Source organism: Seriola dumerili, unplaced genomic scaffold, assembly GCF_002260705.1.
Source record: "Seriola dumerili isolate Sdu_G_001 unplaced genomic scaffold, Sdu_1.0 BDQW01000147.1, whole genome shotgun sequence".
NCBI lineage: Eukaryota > Metazoa > Chordata > Actinopteri > Carangiformes > Carangidae > Seriola > Seriola dumerili.
In genome coordinates, this window is record NW_019174402.1 from 2,342,727 (window position 1) to 2,365,252 (window position 22,526).

A 22,526-nucleotide genomic window follows, 5' to 3' on the forward strand; every position below is an offset into this window, starting at 1 on the left:
CCTTTTGTTGCAATAGCAATATTAATAGAAGATATTCATCATCTAGCATCCATTTGGATTAAATTAACCATGGTCCATTCATGGAAAATAATCATATGAGGAACACTTAGATAATGAATAAGTACTGTCATTATTTCGAAAGAAGGTTGGCCTCAAAACAAACGGAAACCTCTCACCCATGGAGATGTGTCAAGGTCTCAGTGGGATAATAACAGAGCTAAAGCTTCTCCGACACAGTCTCAGAGAAAAAATGAAAATGAGGGGAAAGCAACTGCTGGAGAGATGCATTCACAGAGAACTTTAATTTTAACAAACAATATGGCTTGTCATCACAGACAACACTCTGAGGCTGCGGCCAGGTCAGATGCTAAACAGGTAACGGTCAGAGCCTGTCAACTCCTCTGTGACTGATCTGGCACGAGCAGGGCCCATCTTCTCCAATTCTCCCTGCCTTTAATAAGTAATTTTCTCTCCAAATGAAATCACCGACCCTTCTTGCACACGTACATGCTAATTTTCAACTAGAGAAAATATTTCGCTATGATCCATGATAGAGACAAAATAGCCTCCTCATTTTGCTAACAGGCAAGTGATGAGCCGTGTGAGGAATGCAGTGCCTTTTCATCTGACTTAAACTTCCCTCACTAAGCTACACACACACACACACACACACACACACACACACGAACACGAACACGAACGTGCCAACACGCCCACGCTCTCTGTGTCATCATGATTGGTTGCTCTTTTGGAAGGTAATGAGTGATTTTCTTTGCACATTGATGCAGAAAGAGTCAATAACAGATAATTAATGAAATTTAAAGCATAGTGTACATCCAAACAAGTAAGAAATATGTTTTATATATTTTTTCATATTCAACTGGGAGTTCTCTATTATTTATCTTTGACTGTTACATTCTTAGGAGTTGACAGTTCCCTGGAGGTGGGAATGACTGATGATGGTGTTGTGTAGAGTATGTGCAGTATAACTTATACATGCTATATGCTGGAGGCTGATTTGATCTCAGAAGACCTTATTTCTAATGTTCCCAAAAGACAGTGCCCAGATACTGAAAATACATACTGAAAACCAAACACTTTCTTTCACCCTTTATATGGCTGCCATGGAAAGACAAAATCACGTCATATCTTTCATTATGCAAAAATATTTAAGTGTCGAGAAAGGGTGCATAGGTGAGGATTTACACAAGCATCCAACCACTGCGGACCAGTGAGGCTTTTTTTATACACAAGTACAATAAGAGCTGTCAGAGGAAATCTAGCACCTACAGTAGTAGCAGTGGCAAGATGAGTGTAGACTGAGAAAAGTTATGCTGCTTTTACCAAATTCTATTTGATGAATATTCCCATTGTTGCAAATCAGACTCACTATTTTACATAAAGCCCACAGGGTACAAAAAACATTCTTTGTAAAAGATTACGCTTTTGAGACAAGGTATAAAAAAATCTGTGATGGTCATTTATCACCACTTGCTTGAAGTTGCAGTACTTAGAGGCGCAGTTTCAGTTTTGCTGTATCTGTTTTTGGATTTTCAAATAGAGTCAGGATTATTATTTTTTAAATATCTGGTAAACTGATTAAAAAAAAGTGATTTTGCAGCTCTATACTTAACAAAGACCAATTTTCTTGTATTCCTGAGAACGTCCTGAAGCAGTCTTACACCACTATGTGTAATTTAGTTTTTCTTGCTGCAAGCTGCAAGTAGGCGCATGATATTATGTTAGAATAGCTTCCATCATTACAACACTCACAACACTTCATAATGAATAATTTCACTATTTTTGGTTTGAATACACAAACTACTCAGAATACATACTGATATACTGTAAACTGTATGTAGTATGGAAATGGAGCACAGCTAAGACGTTTGCATGTTCACACGTAGCTTCTGTAAGGCTCAAAGAAAGTCAAGCAAATCAAAGCTGTTCATGGCTACATTTGAAAGATCACACCATTTCTTTTGATATAAGCTGATACGTGTTTGATTATGTATTCCCTCTTTCTGCCAAACAGGTTATCGCTGTGTTGTTGGGGTGATCTTCCATTCAAATAATGTGATGCTCGGCACCTCACTGCTAATGTTCTCATTACTGCTCAGACATGCTGAGAAGAAAAAGCTAGACTGTGTGCATGCATTAATGTGTGTGAGTGAGTGTGTGAGTGAGTGAGTGAGTGAGTGAGTGAGTGAGTGAGTGAGTGAGTGAGTGTGTGTAAAGCCATGCGTACATTTGCTTGCTGGCATAGGAGAGTAATTCTTCTTCTATGCAGATCCCTGTATGCCTGTTTCAGCCATACACTATGCTTTTTAGTGTGTGAGCTGTTCAGTGGACAGGATGAAAATACATGTTAGGTTGAGAACACCATTAGTTGAGAGTCAGCAGTTCTGTGGGATGGAGACAGAGGGGTATATGGTCCCTGTCATGAAAAGCTTCTCATGGTATATTTTCAAGGCATAGAGAAGAGAGAAAAGGAGGACGAAATGATATATGAAACCATTAGGCTCCTAACACCTAAATACTTCAGCTGCATGTGTGCCATTACTGCCATTACGCTATAAGCTCCAGGCTCCATGATGACGGAGAGATAGGAGGACAAAGGAAGAGGAAGACAGAGGAGTGAGATAGAGGGAGAGGAGTGGGATGACCCGTGTGATAGAGAGGTTGTGTGATGTCATGCATTACTGATAGGAAGAGGAAAGGCTGGTAATGTGATCCTACAGATAAAGGAGGAACCTCTCTCGCTCTCTTTCTCTCTTTCTCTGATGAATTTCACAGCCTTGCTCCAGTGCTAATAAAGGAAGTTAGGTGATGTCTTTAGTCACAAATTACTAGATTAGATTGAAATGGAGGTAATGTCATTACATATGGTATCTTTATAGGATACAGATCACTGACTTCATAGGTTACAGCCTTTTCCGGAGATAGGATTTCTAGTAGCAGACAAGCTTAGATCATATCAAAAGCTATCTTAAATCTGTGACAATCTCTTTGTCCAGTCACTAGCACTAGCACATACTTTTGGTGTGTTAACTTTTCCAGTCTGTAGCCTCTGTTAATCCATACCCAAATGTACTTCATGTAAAATTTAAAAATTATGACCACATCCTTTCTAAGACATCACTAAAGAGTAAAACACTGCTGAGAAAATCTTTCCTAATAAACAAACTTAAACCAAGTTTCATTTTTTATATTAATAATCCCAATTCATGACAATTACCGATTATTTTGAAAATGGTGCTTGCAGTAAGGCTGCATGTAGCTTTTGAATAATGTATTAGGTCCGTTTGGAATGATACTGGTATTTATGAATACAGGTAGAAAATATGTCTTGAATACTCATTCTTATCCATTGTGAAGCCTGAATTTTGACATCTGATCAGCGACTCTCCCCTAGTAAGCAGAGCTTGTCAACAAGAAAAGAAGTGCAAAAGAAATCTTCTCATTGTGAGCATGTTAGCATGGCAAATTTAGCATTTAGCTCAATTACAGCCTCACATAGCAGTCAGCATGACTTAGACTGGGTTACCAATCGCTCGAACACATTTTCTTTATCACTGTTATGATTGATTCTCAAACCATTATGTGCATCGGCATCACATCAGTTAATTACCCAAGCAATTAATGTAAACTGCAAAAAGATGACACTCTCTGAAAATATCCATTAATCATCACTGTCCTTTAAAATTAAAAGAATAAATAAATAAATCAGCTGGTCACTTCCACCAAAATGACATTTACCCTTATCAACCTGAAACCAGGGCAGTTAAAAGTTGTCAATAAAGATGAGTTCATTCAACCTGTGTTAGAGAAATTAGTGTAGAGAGTTGCACCTCCAAGTTTCATTTACCATCTTGTTGGTGGCACAAATTAAAGCAAGAGGTGGGCTGACTAAACAGGGTTGACCTCTCTGGATTAATAGCTGCTTGTTTACTGAATGGATACTGTGCATATCTAAACTGGTATGGTCCCCTAGGTGAACCAGGGGGGATGAGTAGCAATACTGCAGAGTACAGAGAAACATAATGTATAAATATGTGATGTGGGCCAATGGAGAATCCCTCCGTAATGGAGCAGATGAGGTGGAGGAGGAGGACAGGATGATTAATATGAACAGGCTCTGTCTGTATTATCTGTATATGTACAGTGCCTGTAAAGGAATCTGAAGATGCATACATATTCAAAGACCCGTTTTAGTCAGGTTTAAAGGTGCTATATAGTTTTTGCTATCACTCCATAGCCGACTTTAGCATTGACAGCTGAAACATTGCGAGTTTAGAATCAAACTTCATTCCTTCACTCGACAAGAGCTGTCCCCAGGAGTGGAAAGAAATGCCAGTGTTAACTCTTGTTTTGCTTCTATTTCTGTCACTTCTTTTCTTCTACTAAAGTTAGCATTATAACTTCCTGTCCCTTCTTGTAAAATATTACTTTGCTATAATGAGTCACTGGCGTCCAATCTGCCCTCATTTCAGCATGAAAGGATGAAGAAGTAGAGGTACACAGAAGGCATGTTTTAACCTCCTGTCTTGTAAATACAATGATGGCTGAATCACTTGGCAAGCGACCATAATCACAATCACATTACCATGTTAGGCGGCAGAGAGAACTTACTTATAGCCCCTTTTAAAGGGAAGTAAGAAATTGTTTAAAAAAACAAAAACAAACCAAAGATGGTGGAAAGCTCTTAGATAGAATAATTGCAGCTGTGTTTATCTGTCTTAAGACAAGCTAGTCCATGTGTAGCTGTATTTTTACTACTGTCTTTTCATTAGAGGACTGGTGGGAAGTCTTTGTAGCAGGATGCACAACAGCACAGTATCTGAACCAGCCACCTACAGTTTGATGAAGATGACCATGAACAAGACGAGAGACCCCCTGAACATCATCTTCATTGTTGAAAATAAACTCCTTTATCTTTTCATCCACACAGCTGGAAGTATCAACCACAGACTTCGCTGGAAACCTTATCGATGAACCCACCTTACTACTGATCACTGTCATCGACCAAAATGACAACCGGCCCATCTTCAAAGAGACACGTTATGCAGGAGAGGTGCTTGAAGGATCCCCTACAGGTTGGTGATATTGTTATATTGAAGGAGTCGAGAGAGAACTAGGCCATTATTGGATTTATCTGGACAGCAATATCACACACACTATGATTGCTACACTCAAGATGTCTTTTGATCTGAGGTGTAGTGAGGTCGTGTTGATGACATTTACACTGGTGTCCTGAATGGGGTGGTTTTTATGTGTAGTTGTGGTGATGCAGTAAAAAGTGCATTGCACATGTCTTAATAATAAAATCACCTAAAGACAAACATATTTAATAAGAGCACTGAACTACTGCATGCAGTTTTACATCATCATCATGACTTGCAGAGGCACGTCAGCCGATGTCATGGCCTATATTTATTTATTTAACACACCACTCTCATTGGTGGCTAAGTTTTAATGACAGTGTTATGCTGGCAAGCAGCTTCACCTTGAGGACCCATCTCATCTCATCTTGTCAGGCTGTATATAATGAATATTAGATTTCATTCATATTTAAGTAAACCTTAATGCTTTATTTATCAAACACTGCATCAGATGTGAATGGAATAGTACTTTGTCATAAGAAATACAATACTGTTGAAAGAATAGGCACTAAAAGTAAAGTAAGGATACTTTATATAATGCCTTTTTATTTATCAATTAACCAGACAAAGTGTTGTAAACAGCAAAAACCTCAATCAAATGAATATTCGGTCCTAATATTCATCCTTTGCCTTTAAAACAGCACCAGTCCTTGGTACACGTTATATCATATATTTTTCAAAATACTTAGCAGGTAGGTTGTTCCAAGCATCTTGCCACAGTTCTGTGGATTTAGGCTGTCTCAGTGTCTTCTGTCTCTTTGTGTAATCCCAGACTGACTCAGTGATGTTCAGATCAGGGCTGTGTTGCAGGACTTCTTGTCTCTTACAGTTCTGGCTGTATGTTTGGTTGTTGACATGCTGCAGAATGAATTTGGGGTGGCTGATGGTATTGTGTGATGGATAAGAATCTAAACGTATAAAGTACCTAAAATGTATGCACAGTAAATAGTACAAAAAAATTTAAAGGGGCTGAAAGCATGTCAAGATGGCTGTGGCTCAGGAAATGGAGGGGCTTGTCCAATAATTGCAGGGTTGGCGAATCCTCCCGTCCATATGTCAGAGTGTCCTTGGACAAGACACAGAACGGCAAGTTATAATTTTACTTGTTGTTCCTTTTCCCTGCACACAAAGTCTTATGACAGCAAAATGTCAGCTCTGCTCACAATAGTTGTAAACACGCTTATATTTAATGACCATAAAGTTGAATCAACACCTCTCTAAAATAAAAACTGAACATTGTAAACTTAATGAAGAAGGATTTATTACTGGACTGTTGAATTAAATTGCAGTAGTTTGAGCTAAGTTTACCAACTAAACTGACAACTGAGTATATATTATAAGTTGTTGAGTTTTTTTGACAACTTCCAGCTTATCTGAGGTGGAGGGGCTACTCTGCACTACCGTCGCCATCCCACCTCAATGCTAACATCTCATGGTTCAGTGTCTTAGAATGAATCATTTTGAGGTGTGACTGTCAGAGCCTTTGACAAGACTCTTCACCTCTGGTTTTTACTATAAATCTCCATCTTCTCTCATATTCCCTTGTAAATTTGTCACAGTAGCTTCTTCTTTGGTTCTCTGAGCTGTTATCACTGTTGTTTTTGTTAAGGTGAAATTTGTGCCCTAACTGGGATGGAATCTAAATAAATGCTTTTTAAATTTACAGCATTTTTATTTCAGGAAAGTTGCTTTGCTAACGTCATGCAACCTTTGTGTGTGTGTAACTGTGTGTGGACTATTTAGTCTTTAAAGCAGGGAAAATTAAGACTCAAATATTTCCTATTCTGTCAGTGTACAGCTGTGGTGTGAATGGCTGTCATCCACCATACAATGGTTATATATGACTTGATGCTTGGGTGAGAATTGTGGAGGCGTCCACATCCTGGACAGCCTGTCTGTTGCTGTTAACTGCCAGGTTGTATTCGGCTCTCATTGTTGAATGGTTTCCGACACTATCCAAAGGATGTGGATTTATATTTCTGCACCTTCAACACTGCAATGGTTTCTTTAATGATGGGGCTTTGTGGTAGACCTGCTCCGGACTATTCTGCTCTTACTACGCCTGCTAAAATGTAATTTTCTTAGTGATGCAGTTTCTCCAACTGCCATACTTACACCATATGATGCTTATGATGAAATTAGCAAAAATCAGTTGCTTCACCCTGTGTGCTCCAGCTGTTCACCTTGAACCTCTTTCTACTGATTCACAGAAAAAAGTGGCCCTTGTAGCTGAATGCTTAGGGCGCATACCACGCATGCTCTGAGCAGCGAGTCCCCGGTTCGACTCCTGGCCGGTCGGACTATTTGCTGTATGTCATTCCCCTACTTTCTCCCTGAATTTCCTGTCTGTTCCTTCTGGTTCTGTGTAATGAAGGCCAAAAAAAATAACTTAAAAAAGGGTCTCCATGTCAAATGTCTCGAGGGCAGGGCAAACAAGTTGTAGCGCGCAGATTGTTTGCAGAAATACAGTTGATGTAGTTCACAGTCATGAGGTTAAAAGTAGAAAGGACAGACAGTAAAATGAAAGCGGTAAAACAAAAACCTATAAAGCCTCTCACTATGTTTGTTCTCACATCATTAGTACAGACAGCCAACAGACAAAAACCTTAATCACCAACAGAGCTTCACAGATAAGAGGGATCAGTCAACACACAGGCAGAGTTGAGACACACACACACACACACACACACACACACACACACACACAAACACACACACACACACACACACACACACACAGAGCTTCCCATGGAGACATTTTGAGTGGTTGTCAACGTTATGCTGAACTTGTGTAATGAATTGCTAATGCAGACATTGCTTATGCGATGGTATATATTAGGTAAGCAACAGCATGTCATTACTGGCTATGGACAGCTAGATAATAGGCTGACAAACGTGCACAATTGAATCTTGTTAGAATAATGCAGTCAACCAAAGAGTGCATTTTCATACTTTGAATCTGCACTGTAACGGGGCTAAAATGATGGAATCAGAAATCTCACTGTAAAGAAGTGATACGAAGAAAAATACCAAGTGATTGCTTCTTTTTTCCATCTTTACATTTATGTTTTTTATAATGTGGATTCCTGTTCTAAAAATTCATTGGTGCTTTCACTGTAACTTTTGGTACATTAACCTTTGGTCATACATGTAACCCCACATGCTATCATTGTGTCTGTCTGTGAGGTTTAGAAGTCCGTGTGTGCATCTGTGTGCATTTCTGTATACCTGTACCAATGAGAAAATTAGTCCACTGGGAGCAAATCGGAAATATGACAAATCCCCAGCAGGAAAATCTCTTATTGGTTTGGCCCCAGTGAGGGCCAGACCTCCCAAAACACCTGAATCATCATTCTGTAGTAGTTTTAGCCCTGACTCTGTTTAGTAGACAAGTTAACTCAGACTTCTGCCAGCTCAGCACCACTACATTTTTAAAAAACTAATTTTACATTACTGGGAGAGATCTGATATCATCCACCAGAGACCCTCTTGCAACTTGGCCTGATATAATTTAATTTGATTTTAAATGCAATTACATTATACTGTATTTTTTGATATATATATATATATCTCTCAAAGACACTGAGTAAAGGTTTTTATAATCCACAGCTCTCTGTAAAGTGCTATTTCCTGAGTGGATTATAGCCTTGTTGAATAAACCAGAGTGAGCAAAACAAAATTAACTGAAGTTTATTTTATTTTCACCATGTTGTCTTCTGACAGCTCCTTGGTACTTTAGTTGCCATGGATGCCAGATCTAATTGAGCTCAGCGATAAGATGAAGGATGCAGCTCTGAAGACTGTTTCTTGCATGTGCCTGCAAATCTGTGTACTAAATAGTCTACTTAGCCAACGTGTCAGTTCAGCCTCAGTTATCTGTCTAGTAACAAATCATTTAAAATACATTTAACAACCTGTCAGTTCCCTATAGGCTTCCTGGTCAGTAGTACTAGTAGGAGTAAATTGTTTTGTGTGAGGATGCCACTCAAAAAGCCTCATATCATAGTCAAATAGATAGATGGTCAGACATCCTTCATATCTTTTATTGTTGTCAACAATATTCACAGTAGTTGTAGTCAGTTTGTGGAGTCATATTAACAGAGAAAAACTCAAAGGGGATTTGTCATATTTGAAGGACAAGTAATGAAATGGCAGCGATACCAAGAAGCTTCATAAGAGAAGACCTGCCTGCTGCTTCATGGCAAGTTGCAGCTTCAAACACTCAGAGAAAAATACTATAAATCTACAGTAACTGACTTTTTCGGCACTTTGGAGCAGCAGTCCCATCATCATTTAAGTTGATATGGCGAACAGTTTCCTGTTTACACATCCAGCAGATACAGAACACACGGTCATTCATTTGAGTCGCGTTTCTGGCCATCAGGTGAATGTAAGTCCAATATTTACTCTTCTTTTAGCTCTGTTTTTGATCTCTACCGGTTCCTGGGGGAAATGAATGCTCCACTATGTTGTAGTCACTTTGTCTGACTTCGGTGCTGGGAAGGAAGCGAACAGTAGTTTTATAGAGTTGCTGAAAACAACTGCCTGCTGCGATCAAAAAGGACACTATGAGAGCAGTGAGAGTGAACCAAAACAGTAAAGCTGGAAAAACAAAATAATGAGCTGAAAGACGCTGTAAAGCACGGTAGAGCTGACGGGAACTGCAGAATCCGATGATAATTTTCTTGTGAGTTCATCACTATGAGCAACCCCCTTTCACAGACAAGCAGTCATGTCATCCATTGTTGACATAAAAGTAGTAAGAATAGTATTTCTGTTGTACTATGGTCGGTGTTGAAGCTGCCGATAAAGATGGTTGAGACCTTGTGCGTTTTATGAAATACGGAGAATTTCTTCTAGAAGCAATGTTTCAAAAAATACAGGCCCTTTTTTTTTTTTTTTTAACTTGGCCTTGTTTTAAAACACACAAGGATTTCAGTGCATAATGATAAATCACTTCAAGACATGCCCACTAAAGACAGGTGGAGCCATGTGAGTATTACCCAAAGGAGTCAGACCACTCGTACAGGTTGCACACGAGGGACAAACAAGCACTCCTCTTCCCCCATCCTCAGTCCCCCCCTTTTCAACCTTTAGCACCACTGCTAATCTCTATATAGCCCAGTAGTGTATAAATGAAGTTATACTGTATGTTAATGTATGTTCATGTGTTTTGTGTGTTACGTGTGTTTATGTGCTTTTTGCAAATAGATATGTTTGGTTTGCGTGTGTGTGTGGGTGTGTGGGTGTGTGGGTGGGTGTATGATCTGGAGCAGCATGGTTAGTGGTTACACAATAGTGGTTGGGCAGCAGGGGAAGCTGTAGGGGAGAATGTCACAGTGCTCTGACATTTCTGTGCAAACTGATAACAAAGGCAGCCAAAGCCTCAGTCTCCTAGCAAGCCCTCTCCTTCCTGTCTGTTTACTCCTCCACTCTTCATTTTTTCTCTTTTCCTCTTTATCTCTCTCATTCTCTTTTGCCTCCATGCCCTGCATTCCCCAGGGGTTTGTGTACACATCATCCTACATTTTCTCCCGACTTGGCCATATTTGCTGTTTCACTATTCTCTACATCGTTGCCCTGTTTACCAACTTTTTAGAACTACTGATATTGACTTACTGTACTTACTTTTGCCCCACTTCACTAGTTCTTTCCTGATGTTGTTTTGACAGGATCATAACTTTTTTAAGTTTGGGCAGATGTACTGGTGACTTAAAATGATGTCAGTCTTTTGTCAACATTTTTTTATTTTCTCTTTCAGACTTTAATCAAGAAAACCTCCTTTCTTTGTTATTTTATTTTTCATTGAAGAATAAGGCAGGTGTTTTTTTTTCTTATTGTCAAGAAATGACAGGAAAACCAAAAACCAAAGATGTGCTTAATTTTCTCAAAAAAGACTCAGTAATTTATTTTCTAAAATAGTGGGGAACTGTTTATGTTATCAAATATAACTCACAGTAGTTGTGCATTTGTAGAGGAATATTTTCAGCAGCAGATAAATACACATTTTGCGCTGTAGTGAGTATTAACAGCAGCGGGACCTTCTATGAGTTATCAACATGAAATAAACTATAGTGGCCATGTTGACTGTAATAAAGAAACACGTTACCCACTGCAGCGGTGCGGTGCATGAGTGGGATTTTCACACCCACGCTACATTTGCATTTTTCCACATTGAAATCAACGGCATAGTCACTGTTTGGACACTTGCTTATATACAACACATACAGTTTACATGGATTTGTCATCCATGATATTGAAAAAAATATTCAGTTAATGTTTAAAATTCCATTATCTTTTCCGTGATGAAGCAGTTTAGTTGCAGATTTATATGAAAAGTCTGTATTGTCTTTAGGTCACATAACGCTGACAATATTTCAAACAACTGAAGCAAGTATCAGTTCTTTTATTTAAAAATTTGTGGAATCGTTTACACAATTTGTAATAAATAGACTAAATGTTGTCTAAACTATTGTCAAATTATACTTGATCAAGAGAAAAAGATCTCTTCCCTGTGTAGGTGAGGTAGCGTTACACTAATACATTTTTCCCACTCCGTCATATCTCAGAGAGCTCTATGTTTCACTCCTCCATTTGTTTGGGGCGTCATTGTGGCAACATCAACAAATCAGTAGCATCACTGAAAGCCATGCATATTAGCAATGGATTCCCAGAGAAAAATCATTTAATCTAAATTTTAGGGATGGAATGGTGTGCTGCTGGAAAATAACTGTGTTAGGACTGTCATGTTTTTTGGTAATTCATGTTTATCTTTCCTCTGCCAACAGCATGCAGACAAGTTAAATCTAGCATCTAGGTGATATATCTTGTGTAATTGGACATGATGTGGTATAAATGAAGATATTACTCATAGCCGAGTCTCTGTTTGTGTTCCAGACTAATTTGTGTTTATATCAGAAGTAATTAAGGCCTGAGCTCCTGCTGTGATGTGAGAGAGGGATGGATCTGGTTTGCGGTTGTGCTCTACTCTCTGCTCTTACACACAGACACACAGCTGGGTATTTACAGCTTAGAAGGTGGGCAGCATGGATAAAAACTTCTATCACATCATATGCAATTTTATATTATGAGAGAGTAATACAGTAACACAAAATACAAATATTCTTGAAATCCAATAAAGCTTTTTCACAGACATTGTCACTTGCCATAGCATAAAAAGCACAAGTGTAATTAGTAACATAAATGATGACTCTGTTCCATTTAGGTGTTCCTGTACCAGGGTCCTGTATTGTGCATGCTGTGTCTCTGTTATGGCTCACTGAGATACATAAATGGAACAGAGGAATCATCTTTGTTACAGTATTAATTACACATGTGCTTTCCCTGCTGTGACAAGTTAAAGCTGCTGCAAAAAGGTCTTTTGCAAAATTAGATAAATTAGATAAAATAATATAGAATGTCTGATTTTGGCAAATCCAGAAAATGAAATACCTATGCAATCAAGGTGGCAAAATATATATATTGTCAGTTTTTCCAAGGTAGACATACTTATACAAAACACACACATATAAGATTATTTGTTTACTGTTCCTCTCCCGACCGCACCACCTCTCTCCATAGCTGCTTACCGAGTTCACCCAAGGGGCCCTGTTTTTATGAACCCGTGGTGCAGAGAACAGTCAAGGGGGACACGGTGTGGTGACTATGTTTGTTGGCTCTCACGGCTCCAGCAGATACATGTCAGCGCGGCACTGCTGGAAGCAGGATCAGGAGAAATACATTGTCAGTGGGTGTTTGAGGAGTTGACATCAATCATGACCAATAAAAATCAGCACCTGTGTGCTAATGATGTCATAGGGGAAAGGAGAGAGAGTTGGACCAGCCACTCCCTAGAGAGAAGCATCAGCATGTTACTATTGTCATTGGGAGCATGCCAACATGCTCCCAATGACAATAGTAACATGCTGATGTAAAGCAGGTATTACGTTTACCATGTTCACCATCTTAGTTTAACATGTTAGTATACTAACATTTGCTAATTGGCACTAAACATAACATGCAGCTAAGGCTAGATAAAGAGCACAAAAAAAACATACAACTTAATCAAAAATATCAGATAAAACGATATAATTCCACAGGGATGATTAGTTTTGCAGGTATTGGAAAAATTCATTCATCCATCCAGTAGTTGTTGAGAAATTTTAGTCTGGACCAAAGTGGTTGACCCACTAACCAACTAACACTGACATTGTCATCCCCAGACCAACATCTATACTGTGGCTAAAAGTCAGTAATGCTTTTTCTTTGAATCATAGGAATGAACCTTGATGAACTTAGATGGCATCAAAGGAATGTGTCAGATCAGTCTACATTAAAGTATTGTTCACATAAATTGCCAAAAATCTCATTAGTCTCTTAACATGCGCTCACTTGATACATGTCAGTCAAAAACTTAGCTTTACTGCTATTATTAATGATGTGAACATTGTTTTGATATGCTGAAAATGGATGGAAGTGAAGAGAAACAGGCAAGGGTTTAGTAAATGTTATATTTTGGTCTGTGTGGGTGGAGAGGCCAGAGGCACAAAAACTCATTCTTGACATAAAAAGTGGAGTGTATTGCTCCTGACACACACTGGAGTACTTCCTCTACAATAGCACAGTCACATTCACCACAAAAACAAAGACACAGGTGTGGGCCAGAAATCATGAAAATTGTACCTGAGGAGCGCAGCACATGGTGGCCAGACTTGCTTTATGCTGACCACTTGTCTGGAATCATTTGTCACTTGTCTGCACCTGGACCCTGCATATGGTTACAGCATTGTCTAAACTGCAGTCATTAATATGGTCTCTGTCCTGTGCCCCTGTCCTGTTGGTGCCTGGTCCCCCACTGTGGTCCAGACTGCCAGCCTTCGGGAGCTTAACACTCAGCAAAATAAAAGGTGAATAAAAGCTTTAGCTGGTAGCTAGTGTGGGTAGCTTTTGCAAGTTTGGGGAAAGCTAGTAGAAGAATTTGGGGTAAAGGGCTGGTAGGGTGACAACAGTAGTCAGTGGGTGCAGAGAAATCAAAAAAGAGATTAATTCAGGAACTAGATGAAGAGATATTACACCAAAACCAGCAGGTAATTTGTAGCATGATGATGATGATGACGCATTATGGTCTGTGTCTCTACCTTTCTCTCTCTTTCTCTCTCTCACCCTCTCTCTTTCCCTTTGTTAACTGGAGAACAGTCTGTCCAGCACCCTACCAGGTGACCCACTGTCCCACAATGCCTCATTATCAGCTTGTCAGGCTGAGAAAGCCTGGCAAATTAATGTCCAAGGTATCTACTGAGGCTGCTGCCCAATTAACTCTGGGGCATTGTTGTGTTAGGATAAATGAGTTTTTCCCCCCTTGTACATGTTGCCATTTGGTTCAGTGAAGTAATAAGTCCACCTGGTCAACTTTTATTTTCCTCTAATTACTTGGGGACTCATTTTTAGTCTCAGTGAGTTCCAGTGTCTAAACTGAAAATGATTAGATGGTATGCCAGTGACATTTTCAAATTAAAGATTTTATGCTGAATAGTGACTGATTGAAAGAGTCACATCTGCATTCCAAACACCTCAGTGCAACACGATGTAAGTCCCTATGGCCAGTGGATAGAAATGCTGCTCCGATCCAGTGAGAGGCTCTTAGGGTATTCACTCATTTATATGCATCTGTTCTCTTTTCACCAGTAAGGCATCATTGATTTTCCTTAGCCTTCTTAACTGAGCTATCTTCTTTTGAATTACCATAGGGAGCGATATGCATTACACCACTGAGAGGAAAAAATTGCATTCTAAATAGGCTTTATTTTCAATAGTGATTTGATCTGAATATATGTGAATAGGATTTTATTTGAATACATTTCTGTGGTTTGGAGTAAATTATTTTGCTCCCTTACGGGCTTTATGTGGTTCAGTGCGTCATTCCAAAGCTAAATAGCGTCAACATCCATCTTTCCCTCTCTCAGCCCTCTGTCCCCCCCCCCCCCTCTCTCTCGCTCTCTCTCTCTCTCTCTCTCTCTCTCTCCATGAATGTTATGTAGATGAGAATTTATTCCTTATTTTAGAGAGAGAGACGTTTAGCAAAACTGTAGTTGTATTGTGATGTAATGATGGTGTTGAGAGGATTGGGAATTCAAGGTGAGACAATGGCTCAACTCTTGGCTTCTCCTTTGGTTGTTCCAGTACTTGAGTGCTGCTAATCTGTTAAAGAATATCTCTTCTCCTTTATCCCTACACAAAGTCCCACATCAGCTCTGGCTTGATTATCTAGCCCTCCCTCTGGTTCGGCAGGGACCTACAACTCTCACTAACACACATTCTGAAAACCCTCAAAGTCCAACCAGACAAACCAATCTGTCCCCATTGCCCCATTTCTTCTCCCCCTTCCTGACAAGAAAAGACAGCTGTTGCCCCTTTCGAAACCCCCATTGCACTCCAGGTTCTCCAATTTAGATTATCTCCCCTCTTTGTTTCACAAGACTGATCTTGGCCCTTCTCAATCGGAAACCAGCTCCTCAAAAGTCAGCACTGTTTAAGCTTTTTCTGAACAGAAAAATGTTTCCAAAGAGAGAACCCCTGAGCAGATATTTCATTATGAGATGTAAAGGTTGCTGGTTATGTTGCAGCAGTTATACCAGTTGACACTGTATAATTGAAGGATAAGGTGACATGTTTTTTCAAGTCTGTCTTACAACAATACTCATATTCCTGTGCATGAACAGTGTCTGGTCTCTGTAGTTGTTCCTCCTGTCCACTGTGGCTCTGAAGAGAGGCTTTTGGATGCAATAAACTCCGCAGTCCTTATTCTGTGTAAAGTGTATTCCAAAGTTCAACTGAGGCTAATATAAGGCTTCAGCAGTACAAGAGAAGTGGGACTTTACCTAAGTTTTTTTAGTTTAGAACTCCCTCCTTGTGTTTGTTGGTCAGTTGGTCTGTCTGTGCACCACTGTGGTCCACACTGAAATCCATCAACAACTATTGGATAGATTGACATGGAATTTGATGCACACACTCATGGTACCCAGAGGATGGATCTTGACTTGGTGATCACCAAATTTTTCATCTAGTGCCAGTAGTCAACATTTTCACTTGTCCCAAAACATGCAATATGGATTATTATTATTCTTGTGCACTTAGCTGTAAGCGTGGTTGTACACTTGTTTCACCTCAGAGAGTAAAGTTTCTGATCAAGATACACATCATGTCCTCCTTTATTTTACAATAGCCAAGGTCAGTGTCGTCTAGAGATGTAACCTAGCAATGCTGGCCTCAGATGTATCCAGTGGTTTTGTTATCTACCCTGATAGAGCAGAGTATATCAGATGAGATTTCTTCCATAATTTCATATACGATAACCACACAACTGAAACTGATCCTAGGTAAGTGCTCACTTAACACTTAACACTCCACTCACTAATAGAATATCCAGATATATTAGGTGATAATGATGCAGTCTCACTCCCTCATCATCACATATCTCCATTTGATATCCCTTTGTCTCTCTCATCTTTCAGTTTCAGTTGTCTTTTAGTCAGTAATTATTGCAAAAGTGAAGCCTTAACAGTTGGAAAAAGGAAGAACAGTGTATTTATAGCTTGTTTACTCAAAGGACATCTCAAAGGAGAAAGGAAATGAGGACTTAAACTTTTTTCTTTCTAATGAATGTAGAAATGTCAGAAGGATTCTAATTAAGCTCGTGGTTACCACCAACCTGGCTGACTGAAATGGCCAGGAATGATATTGTCATGTTTGAATTAGAGTAGTTGTTGACTCACAAACATCCTCACAAAAAGCTTCATTCTTCTGAGCAGTATGGAACTTCAGTTCTTTCATTAATACATAGATCTGGGCACAGCATTGAGAATATGATTGGAAGAGATTGTCCTCCAGCTAGTCGGCCTTCCCCCACACCATCTCCTACTTATTCCAAATTACTGCTGCATCCCGCTGTGGTTGAGTGAATCTGTAATGTACACGTATCACTAAGAATCTATCTTTACTACTCCCACTCTCCTTTCCTCTGTCCTCTTCAGCAACAGACCTGTTTTTTTTTTTTATTTTTTTTTTTTATAGATGACAGTAAGTAGTCCACCACTGGGTATCTGGGCTTTCGCATGGAGAAGCAACAGATCATCTGAAGGCTCTTTGATTGAGTATTGATCTGGGATTGTCAGACAAGCAGAGGTGACAAAGTTCACACATGAGAACAAGGCAGCAGCCTGCTGTGCATTTTCTGCTGTAATCAGTTCTGTGAGGCAAAGCAATGTGTCCATCAGTCAGGAATTACATGGTCTTGTCATCACTGTGGTGAGCTGTGATCATGTGGTCACCACTCCTGTCAAAATGTGTCATGCCGCAGCAACAGTAATGAAATTGTCAAATCCTCAATATCATACCACATGCTGCATATCACCTTTAAGCAAAGGAATTTGTGTTTCATATGTCATTTTACCACTGAGTAATGAGACCATGGACAGAAATCAATAGGAATGGGACAATGTGAAACACAAGTGTTTGAGAAAAGCTCACACAGCAGTAACTACCTGTTATAGGGGTATGGCTGTATTGATAAGAGGTTTGAGATGGGTGTAGCCATGTGAAGTGATGGCAAGATAGATTTTGGTGGGTTTCTTTTCGTCTCTTCATTTATTTCTATTTTCTCTCTGACAGCTTGAAAAATGGTTTAGCGATGAAAATAAAACATATAGAGCTTGATAAAAATAGAATGCTGTCAGAGTCATATTTCCCTGAAGCTTTATAAAAATTGCTTTTTCTGCATTCATTTATCAACAAATGCAGTGGTTTGTTTAGTCCCAAGAGGAAACACTGGTGCAGTATTTATGTTCTAGACACACAGCAGAGAACCTTCTAATTGCCTCTATGAATGCTGTTATGGTTTTCAGCACTAGAGGTAATTTTGGCATCTGAATCGATTCCCTAAAGACTTAGACAGTAATTGAAATGGCAACTCTGGTGAACCCGGGATATTTTATTTATAATTATTGATGGATAAGGGTCATAAATACTATTTCACAGGCTCTTATCTAACAATGGATATCATGAAACATGTACACAACCCATTTTATCTCATCATGGACAAGTTAATTACAACAAAGTTGTCATTATAACAGAATTATAGCTACATTTTGATAAGCAATATAGTCAGAGATGCTGTATTGGTGTTGGTGGAAACAACTGTGACTTTAATATGATCTCACATCTCATATTGCACAAAATTCGTGCAGAAACCATGAAATTTGACTGATCATAAAAAAGTTTAGGGACTAAAAGGGATTTGCCCAACGCAAACAAATAAATACAGGTCCTTAATAAAGGCTGGATTAAAAAAAACATTGATGGAATTATCTGTAGCCCATTGTTTCTTCTTTGGCATACTCCTGATCGATTTAAAGTTGTTAGTTGACTAAAGCTGCACATTTTATTCTTGTCTTAGTCAAACATCAGAAGATTAGTCAGACCAAGAATGAGCACTTCAGTCAAACAATAAACAGCCTTTAAATTATTAATTTAAATAATTTATCACAGCATTTAAAGTTAAAACATTGAAGTCTGAAAAGATGCAACAATATTCAATCATTGCAATGATCCTAACATTGTGTTTGATAACACAAACCCTGAGTATCCAGAACACAATTGGAAAGTATCCTGTACAGCGCCTCATAAATAAATCCTGACCCTATAATGTTCAGTTTTGTCAGAGCTGAGGTAGAAAGGTGTTGATTTTATTCTGTCATTCTGTTGGCCTTAGTGCTATAGTGTGTGTTATAGTCATACAGAAAGTTTTAATAATAGATTGTACACTGACATTTAAAAGCATTGCTAACAAAAAATATTTGGATAAATTGGAACCTCTTTGGAACCACATAATACAAGCTAAGTACTTGACAGCTGGCTACTGCCCAACAGACTTTGCATGTACAGTGCATTTTAATAACCTGCAGATGTTGCGAATAGATTACGTTTAGCTACATGGACCCATTCAAAATCAACAAGACCTGGCTATGAAATACATATGATAAATAAATTGCATGTGCTTTAGCATGTATAGCACGTTTAACACTCTACAATAAACTTGCCTTAAGCAAAAAGTTAGCCAGCCAGCTGGGCTACTGACTTTTCACTGAGGCTAAACCCCCATCTGCAAGCAGTGTTGCATTGTTAGGCTGTTGTGAGATGCTAATATATAACTTTACACCACTGTCTTTGGTAATTAATTCAATATGGCTTTAAATGTGACATAATGTTATTTAACATCTTAACGTTAGGGTACCTAAGTTTGTGTGTGACGTGCTATGCCTCATCAGGCTTGTGTTTTTTTTTTCCCAGTGATTTTCTAGCCGCAGGGCAGGTTACTGAATTGGGTCCACATGTTCACCCGTTTTTTTCAGTAAAGTCTTGCTGTTGCTGTCATATTCTCTTCCCATCACCACATGCTGTTCAGTCTCCTCTGGCCATAACATTAATTTGCTTACAGTAGCTGCAATAGTAGATTAATCACACTCTGTGATGCCCCTTGACACCATACGGGATGTGGACAATTCTGTGTGGGATGTCATCTACCTGTGTCCGGTCCGTAAGTACTCTCACTCTTGCTTAGCCCTTTGGTGACAATGAAACAAACTGTTGATTCACTTTTCAAAAGAGAAGCTCGTTCAGGCCTTCCCGTGCCATTACAGTGTCAAATTCCTGATGAGGACAATTCAGAAGAGAAATCAGCAGATGACCTTGTGTTGAAAATGGCAAAGATCTACACTTTCAGTTTACGTGGCTGAGATAAAGATAGGAACACTATGTAGTGTATGTACTGCGCTCAGTGTGTCGCAACATTTGCGGGGAAAACTACAGTAATTTTGCCGACTCGCCCGAAAACTTTAAACATGACAGACCCTTAAAGCGCAACAACAGTACAGGGGAAGATGAACTGATGGAATTTCAGTGCCACATATGTTTGCATTTGTAAATGTATTATTCAGAACACTATTTAACTTGCTTTTCACAGCAAATATTGATAACTGGGATTAATTTATATTTATTAATCCCAAAGTATGTAATCAATTAGATGCATTTTTTTAATCACTTGAAAGCCCAAAAATAAAAAAAAATAAAAAAAATGCTGCTGTTGTTATAGTGATTCTGACAGAGAGATCTGCTCACTAATTCCTCTGACCTCTGTTGCCTTTTTTCCTCGTAAGCGCGGCATAATTGTGTCCTTAAGGACACGTCTCCTTGCTGAACTCTGTATGCTTTACTCTTCTACTCAAGGCCTGGTGACAGAAACTGAACAGGGCAGAGCCAAAAAAAAAATGTCAGCAACTTCAGACTTGACATCCTAAATACTGCATAAGTATTTTTACTGCTGACACCAAAATAACTTCAAGAGACCTCTTGCGAAATTTCCCAGAGGAAAATTGAAGAGTAGGAAGCACATGTGCGAGTAGCTATGGTACAGACAAGTAACATAACACTGGAAAAAGGACTAAAACTGTGAATTAACTAAATCATCATATAAAACCGCCACAGAGGAGGCTCGCATTAGGCTCAATGCCAATTAGCAGTATTCATCAGCTATCTTTAAACATTGATACAGCGTAGTTTGGCATAGGTTTCCATTATTTCTGAGACATGTTCACGACTGCTTTTTTATTATCCTAAGGTTCAGCTTCTGTTGAGCTGTTTGTTCTATCTCCCTATTTTTCACTTGCACAGATTAAAGTACCAGCTTTACTAATGTTTTAGCAAAAACGATCCTCCATCACTTTGCACATATGACGATGTGTCTTTGAAGTCACTCGTGACAAAGTGTCACTGATGTAGATCATATGGAAAGGGACTTTATACTAAAAAGCAGATCTTGAAGCAGCTCTGAACGTGACATATGGTTGTTTGAAGCTGAGAACTCGTTTGTGGACATCCCCGCCACGTTTGATGAGTATAACTACTACTTTAGCAGTCAGTAAAGTCTTAGTGGATATGTGCATCATGCCATGCTATGGTAAGGATACTGCTGATTTGTAAGCGTTGTGAATGTATGTGTATGAGTCTCTCTCTGTGTACACCTGTATGTGGGTTGTATATGTTGGATGTCAAGAAACGTCTTTGTCTCTCCTGGTTTGACACCCTTGTCCCATTAATCACAGTGCTGACTGGCCTCCTCGGAGAAGTAGATTACACCAAGTTGCCTCATTCAGTTTTTATCTCCACCCAGAGGAACAATGACTACAAACCTGTAATGAATTTACAGTAAAGATGGCATTTCAGAATAGGTCTATGTCATCCTGTGTGGTAGTATTGCATTCCTGCCAAAGTAATGAAAAATCCATCTTCTGTATATTTCCGCCCACTGTGAATACATATAATATATATCAATATATTTATCTATTTTTCATTTCATTGACATTGATGTAAACAATCGAAAATGTCTAAGGACTCCTGGGTTTAGGTGGTTGTGCTGTATATTTGATGGATCCGGAAATTCAGTCCGCTATGGCTGATATATTCTTGAGTGACATTTTATCTCAGCAATCTCGTTGATCTTAATGAGATTTCTGTCCTTCATTGGTCTGTGTGTGCATCAGTGTATGTGCGTGTCTGTGGTGGCTGCGATTAAGTGGAAAAAGAGCTCCTATCAAACGATTTGTTTCTGACAGTGAAGGCTTACAGCTCAGAGGAGGCGGGACCTCTGATGACCTTGGACTGCTGACTAGACTAAGGAGGCTTATGACACTTGCAAGATTTTCTCACTAAAACCTCCCTCAGGTCGATTACTCAAGTCAGGAAACTGAAAAACAAGTCTTCAGTTGAGCAATGCAACATGATCATTAATCAAGATTGTTAACAGCTACTTTACTTTTATCTGTCCACATTAAGTTAATTTGATGCTTTTATTAAACAACATAAAACCCATAACATTTGCAAAAACATGTGATGAGTGTAAATTCAAACCTTGCTCATCCTTTTTTTACCCCAAATTACTTGCCAAATGAACAGCAGTACTTAAATAGACCAGAACTCCAATCTGTTAAAGTGTTCTACATGTCTGTGGTTGTATTGTGATTACTGCCCAGCTGGTATTTAATAGATGCAATGTGCATGCCCTCACAGATGAACACATTAATGCCTAGTTTATGTCTCACAGCTAGATGCCAAATGAATGTGAGTGTATACAGGCCACTATATTAAGCATGCACTTTTGTCTTGCCTCTAGTTGCATCAGAAGTGAAAGCAAAAAAAAGGGGTGAGTGCAGAAGAGGAGCCTGGATCTTCACATTTCACATGGTTATTGTGTTTTTAGAGTTAGCTGCCTTTGATGGAACATGGCTTTTATACAGCAGGTGTTCTGAGATGAAA

The 22,526-nt window shown here is 39.0% G+C and overlaps 1 protein-coding gene across 2 annotated transcripts in view; it reads left to right on the forward strand.

Annotated features, from left to right (window-relative positions):
- The window catches only part of cdh13 (cadherin 13), a 298,033-nt gene that overhangs the window by 147,958 nt on the left and 127,549 nt on the right, over positions 1–22,526 (forward strand). For both annotated transcript variants that reach the window (XM_022749887.1, XM_022749888.1), the window contains exon 7: positions 4,952–5,096. In XM_022749887.1, the coding sequence (XP_022605608.1) occupies positions 4,952–5,096 (145 nt within the window). The remainder of the gene's footprint in view (positions 1–4,951; positions 5,097–22,526) is intronic.